Source organism: Emydura macquarii, unplaced genomic scaffold, assembly GCF_026122565.2.
Source record: "Emydura macquarii macquarii isolate MOO-44397 ecotype Brisbane River unplaced genomic scaffold, CSIRO-AGI_Emac_v2 contig_3470, whole genome shotgun sequence".
In the NCBI taxonomy this organism is placed as follows: Eukaryota; Metazoa; Chordata; order Testudines; family Chelidae; genus Emydura; species Emydura macquarii.
Window position 1 is genome coordinate 4,445,807 of NW_027133607.1, and position 9,487 is coordinate 4,455,293.

The window sequence follows — 9,487 nt, forward strand, 5'->3', positions numbered from 1 at the left end:
GGCTGGGATGATATAGCTGAGGTTAGTCCTGCTTTGAGCAGGGGTTGGACTAGATGACCTCCTGCAGTCCCTTCCAACCCTAATCTTCTATGATTCTACAAAAAGCAGCACGTGTAATGATCATGGCAGCGCAGCTCCCGGCAAAGGCACCCAACCCCTTTCTCCTGTGGGATGTGGAGAGGTGTGTGCGTGGCGTCAGGCGTTTATTGTCGGGGACAGTCACTGTGAAAAAGAGAGATCTCCTCCTTCCTGTACAGTTCAGCCAGCCTCTCCTCTAGCTCCCCCAGAGTGAGCAGCTCGATTGCGTTCTGATCATTCTGAGCAATGACTGCCCAGGACTTCCTGTGATTGTTATCAATCTCACAGCAGGCGGTGGACCAGATGTGGCTGGGCTTATTGACTCTGCCTCCAGCTATGTAATTGTTGCCAGGGACCACTCCCACAACAACGTATGTCGTAGCACACTCTTCAGTCCTACTCGTCATTATTTCTTGCTCGTAGTTGTTCCATTTTCCACCATTGAGTTTCATATTCTGCGGCACAATGTTGGTCAGGGTGAAGGTAGCAGCTTTATATTCAGGGTCGGGTTGGTGCCCATTGGGGTTCAAGTGGCCCCTGTTGTAATTAGTCAGATTCTTGTAATCTTGGAGGACGGCCTGGCTCTCGTTAAGCAGTCCTTGGTCCATATTGGTATTAGTTAAGAGGAACCATTCTGTTGCCATTTCCTTTTGGTAATTTGAACCTACCAGCTTGAAAGTCAAAAACAAAGAAAGGGGTCAGTCACATGTGCAGGGGAAACAGAGCCGGTGCCCCGGAGCAGATGCCTTTGAAGGTCTAAAGGAATTGGTAGCACTTGGCAAAAGCTCTCTCTCAGGAGCTGTGATCTTACTTCTCAGGCCCCAGGGGCCAGAGTGTGACCTGGAAGGAAGCAAACTAGCAGCTTCGGTCACTGCCATGACTAGTGTGAAAGAGGACCCACACATGGAAAAATGCCTCGCTTTCTGAAGGCTGGATTCTGTCCATAGTAATATGGCGCAGAGCAAGCCTGACCCAGGGGAGCAGAGAAGACTGCATTTAGGTTGGGGCAACTCATTCATAGAACAATGTAGAATTTGGGATGGAATTCTGAGGTGAGCAATAGATGATCTAGAGGGAGCTGACAAGGGTCTCTGCTAAAATGCCCCTATGGGAAAGCCCTTCCCCAACACTAATTTGCCTGTTGACTCAGCCCTGTGCTTATGAACCAGAAATGCCAGGCTTAGTATATAATCCCATTTCAGTGCAGAGACTGCATTAGTACAATATCTGAATACATTTCTGTCCACTATTTTCTTGAATTGCAATAAGAGTAAATAATAAAAATGCTTTGCATGACCACACCCCTTCCCCTGAGGAGCTCAAAGCACTTTACAAAGAGCAATTAACTCTCACAACAACCCTATGAGGTAGGTAAGCATTAATATCTCCATGCTGCATCTGGTGATGGCCGGGCACAGACAAGGTGTGACTTGCCCTAGGCTGCACACCAAGTCAGTAGGTGTGAGGAACAGGACCCAGCAATTCTAGATCTCCCAGTCTCCTGCTGTAACTGCTCATCTTTGTCACAATGATGTGATCCCGCACTACCGCATGGGATAGGGCGTTCCCAACGGTGGCTTCCGTTTGTGTGTGAGAGAGAGATGGAGAAAACGTACATTGGGATTTATTCTATACTTCAATTTTTAATGTCCAAAGTTGTGTCCTTTTGTAATGGAGAGGCAGTCAGGAGGGCACCTTACCTGGGGTTCTACCATCCATGTATCGGGTCTCTTACCAGAACCAGGTTGGTACACATAGGCAGAGTATATTGGAATGCGGTTGTCCCTGTCGTACAAGGTGGCAAAGCGATACTGATTCTTGTAAAGCTGGCAAATCTGGGCTGGACTGGCAGGTTTGATGGCATCCTTTGGGGGAGTTTCCCTGAAGAAAAACTGAGAGCATGTGTTTTCAAAAGATGTCACCACCTCACTGTTCCCCAGCATGAGGCAGCATGTGGAAAACTGGAGCAGCAGCAGCAGCAGCATGGGAACGGGTGAAAGTTAAAGGGTCGTCCGTACCTGGAGAACAAATGTAAATAGACTTTGAACTTGGTGTAAACATAGTCTTGAAGAGGCATGGCTGGCACAGGAGGAGGAGTGAGAAGGTCTAGCTAGGGAACAGCTGTCCTATATGCCAGTCATCTCCCCTCAAAATGGGGGAACCAACATGGAAATTAGTGGTGCTCCTTGAGACCTCAGAGAAGGGGGTTAAAGCACAGACATCAGGAGCGAGTCAATGGCACCATCATTCACACTCCTCTGACAGTGGCAGGGGGAAGGAAGAGAGGTGTGTGGAAGGGGTTGATTCCCTACAGAGATGTAACAATATTTCTCCACTGATCCTATCTGGCTGGTTAGAAGACCACACTGCTCCCCTATCTCTGTGGATACAAAACCCTGTTCCCAAGGGAAGAAGGCAGGAGATTTCTGCAATTTTAAATACACAATCATTTTCCCCAAGGCCCTCCTATGTAAGAGGAGGGTTTGGTTTAATCATTCACATTTGAAGCAAAGTAGACCTGCCAGCCCCCAGCCCTACATCTTTCTGTCCTTAGCTGTTAGCAGGATGATATCCTATTGCTTGGAGAAAACAATCCACAACATTCTTACAACAGTGCCAGACATTCTGGATGCTTTATCGGATTTCAGCCACATCTCCTGATGTAAAATAAACTGATCCAAAACGGTGGTTCTTCCAATTTTCACTGGGATCTTCAAAACCTCAATCATTGGTGCTGAGAAAGTGCTATTAAAACCATTAGCCTATGCACCTGTTTCAGATACCACCATAACAGAAAGCTTTCTCCATCAAGTAATTAGACCAATCATTTTATAAAACATATCAAACTGTATTTAGATACTGCTGCTACCCAGCTGCTACCTAGCAGAGTGTTCCTAGCTGTTCCCTGCTGGGAGCTTAGGACATGATCCAAAGCTCACTGTTTTGCCATTGTCTTCAACATCTTCATGGGCCAACTGCACTTGGGCAGAAGGAAACATGTCTCTGTATTAGGTCTCCCTAAAACCCAGTGTTTGCATTTCTTTAGCTCAAGAGACAACTGATTGGCTTTCACTGAAATGCCTTCCAGTTGGGCCCCTACCGGGCAACTCATGATTGCAAAATGTATAAATAACATAATTTAAAAAAAATAAGCCAACCTACCTTGTGAAAGGACTGCACACAGATTTGTCAATTTACTTGATTCTGTTTGCCACCAAAGTTGTAGTGGATTTTTCAGACACTTCCGTTACAGTATGCGCCTATGAGCCTGAGGCTGTTTATGTATGTCCTTAAAGAAGGAAGGGTTGTACGTAATTACATTTTTATTAGGTTCCTCTAGCAGTGTTAGTTCTTCCTGGGCGGAGCTGGGACCAGTATTGCAATTTTATTACTCCACACGTCGTTCACAAGGTCAGTTACTGAGTTAGCTATCTGAAAGAGCCACCGTCCTCAAGTCATTTACAAGAGAAATAATTGAATTAAATGACTCACCCAGTTTTATGGGAATTGACCAGGTGAGTTGGTGGCTGGCACTCAAATGCTTATTATCCAAGATTCTTTATGGCATTTGTAATGATCCTGAGCCACAGCTCCCTTTCCAATGAGCCCAACCAAAACAGTGAATCTAAATATTCCTGAACTTGGGGGTTCAAAATCGAGATCTGACTTTGAACTTTCCCCAATGTTATTGTGTTTGGATCTGATGCCTGGATCTGGACCTATTTTAGGGATAGGTTTGAGCTTAGAACTCAGATCCAAACCTGGATCCAAATTTGGGATTTCGATCTGGAATTCTGGCCTGGGCTTATCTGTAACCCATACAAAAATATCTCAGTAGATAGTCTTATCACAGTTATGAGAAATAATATGGAACTGATCTGGTATTATCTTTGGGACTAGATTCTTCCCAGAGGAAAGCAAGTAACGTATCAACAGGGTAATAAATTATCATCCCCAAGTAGCAGATGGGGACAAATAAATCCCAGGATTTTGACTTTAGTATGAAAATGGCAGTGTGAAGGGTCAGGCAGTTACAACTTGTCTCCATTATAGAAAATGTCCTAGCATAACTAGGGCAGCTGCAATGTCAAAGTAATGTGTGAACTGACAGCTTTGTCAGGGTCCTGACCTGCCCGAGGTGGTCACAGGACTTGAATGCAGAAACCTTGCGGTTCTTCATTGACATAATGCTACTGGTTTGGGGTTAGGACAAGTCTACTGTAGGGTCCTTGTCAATGGAAATGTACATTCTTACAGAAGGCAACGCAGTATAATACCAATAATTATCCTATCACTGCATTTTGCTCCCCACCACCCCTCTCCAAAAACTTCCCAAGGCATAGGTACAGTTTATGTGAGTCAGTCTGTGATGGTTTCAAAGGTCACATGCCTCGGATTGGTGGGGGAGCTAGCGGTGATGCCTTATCCAGGCAATGTTCTGGCACAATGCTGCTCAGAGTCCTATCCAGCACCCCAAAAGTATTAGGGCAGGTAGTCTCATTGGCCTAACAGTTGTCCCCAGCGGAGTGGTGTGCCAGCCTGAACCATCAGAGAAAGCAGCGGAAGCTTGTCTCATTCTTTTGCAAATCAGGGAGGACAGGGACAAAAGAGAACCAAAGCTGGGGCTCTGCATGAGTGATGAACATATACCCAGGGGTGCAATGTAGCCAGCGCTTCACCTGGCACACAGGTTTGAAACACCACTTCAAATTTGGCCCGGCCCCCCCTCCATCATAACTAAGGTGACCATTGACACATCACCAGAACAATGGACATTCCAGGACTTCTGAGAACGGCTTGGGCCCGCCCCCCGCCCGCATGACCTCAAGTACATGGTGCGCGTGAGATCACACCGCACAGAGGACGCCATTTTGAAGAGCGCGCCACCCCACCCCACAAGCGTGCACTTGCACGCACAATGTGTGCGAGGGCATGTCGCACGGAGGAGGCCATGTTGCAAAGCCTGCTGCCCCGCCACCCACGAGCGTGCACACACATGCATGCGAGGTCGTGATGGTGAGGCTGGAGCAGTGCGCTCTCCTAAACGGCCCCCTCTGTGCATGATACCAGACAAAACCATGTCCGGTTTTATATCAGTGCCGGTCAGGGGGCAAACCACACAAAGCCAGGGCTGTCCAGCTTAACACTGGATGAATGGCCTGACTAATCATGCCAAGCGGCTGGGTCAAATGTAAGTGAGTGACAATGGGACCTGGTGTATGGTGTTGCAACACAACCCAGCACTCAAATTTGGCCCGGGCTATGGAAGTGCGGTGTGGACGATGGCAGCGAACAGAGCTGGATAGCTGAGATCAGGAGGAGCTGCCCTAGCCCAGAACAGGAGCAGAGCACTGAGCCAGTGAGTGGCCAGGAAGGTCCCAGGGACAGTGGTTGAAGAGCTGTTGGTGGGCTATGGGGTGAGTGGGGATTGTTGGGGGGGCTGTGGGGTGAGAGGTTGGAGGTGACTGAGGGATGTTGGGGTGGTGCTGGGGGGAATAGGCGTGTTGGGGGTCATGGGGTTAGGGGCCAGGAATCTAGGGGCATTGGGGGCTGCAGGGAGCAGAATGCATATCAGGGCTGCTGGGATATGTGTGGGGCAGTCAGGATAAGTGGGGGCTGGGAAAAACCATTGTCAATGTGGTCCAATCAGCCAGTTAAACTGGAGTGATGGAGTATGGAGTGGCCCAAATGTAGCTCAAGCATAAAAGTAAACCTTGCCTGTATTTGAAGTTAGCAGAGAACATTAACGTTGTAGGAAGAGTATTTTACATGTGTCACCAATGGGCTTTTTGCCTAACTACCTGTGTGCTGGAGCTGCGCCTTCCTGCTTAGTTTAAAGTTTGGCACGTAAAAGCTGAGCTGAGTGTGATTTATGTTGACACAACGTGTATTTATTGTTAATATGTTAAGTCTCATAAACGCTGTTGCACAAATTTTCGATTAGATCAAATATACCGGTAAAATGTTAGGTTTAGAACATGGGTGCTTTATCTTATGGTGATGTCACACACAAGATAGTCTCCAACGTGACAGAATTACCAATTTGAGATTACTTTGGCAGAGTTCCAGCATTATCAAATGTAGCACTCTGTCACTCCATACACCTATTATACTGGACTAAAGGTGGGGTTCTGCACTCAGCAACTGGCATCCATATACTGACTCACAGAAAGCAGTAAGTGATGGCCCTTGGGGCTCCCACGGGCATCAAGTGACACGTCTCAGGAACTGCTAGCAAATACAGAGCTGCGACACTGGCGAAATTCCGGTCACAGATTGCAGAACTCCCCTGTTGTGTTGAAGAACAGTAGAGGAAGGAAAAACATTTCATTTAATTTTTTGCAATAGCTTTGGGAACTGCCCAGATGAGCTGGCAGCCGATACAACAATTTTAAACTAGAATATTTATCTTATGCAGCGTCATGATGTTTATACAAAAATAGTTCAGTAAATGATCTTATCACAGTTCTGTGGCATTGCACAAAAGGAAACTGTCACAGTCTCTGCTGATGGTGAATTAGAATCCTTACTAAAATCTTGTTAGGCCCTTACCCCCATTTAGCAAAGGTCAAATAATTTTGTTTTAAACTATAAAAATAGCACAGTAATATGAAAATACACAAGATAATACAAGAATTAGAACTATAGAACTAATTTTTTTAAAGGAAAAATTACAGCTAACTTGGGTGCTTACGATCCATATTTAGGCACCTAACTATAACCCCATCAACCTTTGTACTCACTAGAAGCTTTCTTTCTACCTGATCCTACAGAAAGATGTAGTATTGATTAGCTGCCACTGCAGACCATGGAGTTAATAGTGTGGGGGTTAATTGACAGAGCTTGCGGTCACTACCAGTATAAGATATAGAAAGATTGGACATACACAAGTCCATGGGGCCAGATGCAATGCATCCGAGGGTGCTGAGGGAATTGGCTGATGTGATTTCAGAGCCATTGGCTATTATCTTTGTGGCAATTGGGGGAGGTCACTGATGATTGAAAAAAGGCAAGTATAGTGCCCATCTTCAAGAAAGGGAAGAAAGAGGATCCAGGGACCTACAGACCGGTCAGCCTCACCTCAATCCCTGGAAAAATCATGGAGCAGGTCCTCAAGGAATCCATTTTAAGGCACTTGGAAGAGAGGAAGGTGATCAGGAACAGTCAACATGGATTCACCAAGGTCAAGTCATGCCTGACCAACCTGATTGCATTCTATGTTCAAGTATGCATTCAAGTTTGCAGATGACACTAAGCTAAGGGGAGTGGTAGATACCCTGGAAGGTAGGGTTAGGATACAGAGGGACCTAGAAAAATTGGAGGATTGGGCCAAAAGAAATCTGATGAGGTTCAACATGGACAAGTGCAGAGTCCTGCACTTAGGACGGAAGAATCCCATGCACAGCTACTGACTGGGGACCGACAGGCTAGACAGCAGTTCTGCAGAAAAGGACCTGGGGGTTACAGTGGATAGGAAGCTGGATATGAGTCAGCAGTGTGCCCTCATTGTTAAGAAGGCTAATAACATATTGGGCTACATTAGTAGGAGCATTGCCAGCAGATCGAGAGAAGTGATTATTCCCCTCTATTTGGCTTTGGTGAGGCCGCTTTGGAGTATTGTGTCCAGTTTTGGGGCCCCCACTACAAAAAGGATGTGGTCAAGTTGGAGAGAGTCCAGTGGAGGGCAACAAAAATGATTAGGGGCCTGGAGCACAAGACTTATGAGGAGAGGCTGAGGGAACTAGGTTTGTTTAGTCTGCAAAAGAGAAGAATGAGGGGGAATTTGATAGCAGCCTTTAACTACCTGAAAGGGGGTTCCAGGGAGGATGGAGCTAGGCTGTTCTCAGTGGTGGCAGATGACAGAACTAGGAGCAGTGGTCTCAAGTTGCAGTGGGGGAGGTCTAGGCTGAATATTAGGAAAAGGTTTTTCACTAGGAGGGTGGTGAAGCACTGGAATGGGTTACCTAGGGAGGTGGTGGAATCTCCATCTTTAGAGTTTTTAAGCAGCGGCTTGACAAAGCCCTGGCTGGGATGATTTAGTTGGGATTTGTCCTGCTTTGAGCAGGGGGTTGGACCTGATGACCTCCTCAGGTCCCTTCCAACCCTCATCTTCTAGGAGTCTATGATTCTAAGGTGCTGCTCTCCAGGTCAGCAGGATATCCCAGGACGTTGGCCAAGTGCTTGGCGTTGGACACAGTTCACTTGCATCGTCAGGGCCTGGAGTTTAAATGTACCTGTATGACTGGCTCCAAAGAGCTCCATCTTACAATAGGGTGGTTCATTCCTTCTGGGAGGTGTAGTCTCTCTTCAATTCCTTGGTTGGAAAGTGTGCAAGAAAATAATTTACCCTTGGATCCCTCTTCAATTTTGACTTTCATAGAGGTTGCCTAAATTCCACCGGGTTTCAGCCTCTCTCTTTCAGGACAGGTTCATTGATCTTTTCCAGCCTCTGGTGCATCTGAGAATGTAACCCATATTTTCCATTTCTTTACCCTCTTTTTACTCTGGTGTTTCTTTCCCAAATCTGTCCTTTTATCTTCTCTATCCTTGGTTTTTACTTTCATTTGTTTCCTCCAAAATATAAAACTATAGTTACTGCAAAAAAGAGAAGAATGAGGGGAGATTTGATAGCAGCCTTTAACTACCTGAAAGGGGGTTCCAGGGAGGATGGAGCTAGGCTGTTCTCACAGTGGTGGCAGATGACAGAACAAGGAGCAACGGTCTCAGATTGCACTGGGGGAGATCTAGGTTGGACATTAGGAAAAAGTTTGTCACTAGGAGGGTGGTGAAGCACTGGAATGAGTTACCTAGGGAGGTGGTGGAATCTCCATCTTTAGAGGTTTTTAAACTGTGGCTTGACAAAACCCTCGCTGGGATTATTTAGCTGAGGTTAGTCCTGCTTTGAGCAGGGGTTGGACTAGATGACTTCCTGAGGTCCCTTCCAACTCTATGATTCTATGAAAATATGACTGTAATATAAGCTGTGATTTTTTTCCTTATAGAGGTGAGTGGGTATCTATAACTACAGGTTTGTTTTCTGTATTGTATTTACAATTCGCAACATGAGAGTGGCTGTGCATCTGAGGCTTCTTGGAAGAAGGAGAAATGGAATATTTTTGTATTGTTCAGGACAGGGTTTTTCAGGCAAGAGTCCTGCCATAATAGCGAAAGCAGGTAAAATGTATTTTGCTGCAGGCACAATTGTGAGGGCAAAAAAACTGGACTGTAGTAATTTACAGGAAAACATTAAATCCCTCGTCAGTTTTTCATCAATAGAATTTCAGCAATGTAAAGCAAGTTTTTCTTTTTCTTTCTTTTTTTTTTTTTTTCCAAATAAAGGCTTTAATACTTTACACCAGGGATAGAAAGAGATTAGATATCTATTATATTATAACAAGTGTTAAAGTAT

At 45.8% G+C, this 9,487-nt stretch overlaps 1 protein-coding gene across 1 annotated transcript; it reads right to left on the reverse strand.

Moving 5' to 3' along the window:
* Window positions 1–203: 203 nt before the first annotated feature.
* LOC137144606 (endonuclease domain-containing 1 protein-like) lies at window positions 204–3,347 on the reverse strand. Its single transcript, XM_067535018.1, has 3 exons — window positions 3,241–3,347; window positions 1,779–2,096; window positions 204–749 (listed from the first exon to the last, which is right to left on the reverse strand). The coding sequence occupies exons 2-3, from the start codon at window positions 2,061–2,063 to the stop codon at window positions 204–206; spliced, it is 831 nt and encodes a 276-aa protein (XP_067391119.1). The 5' UTR covers window positions 2,064–2,096; window positions 3,241–3,347.
* Window positions 3,348–9,487: the final 6,140 nt, after the last annotated feature.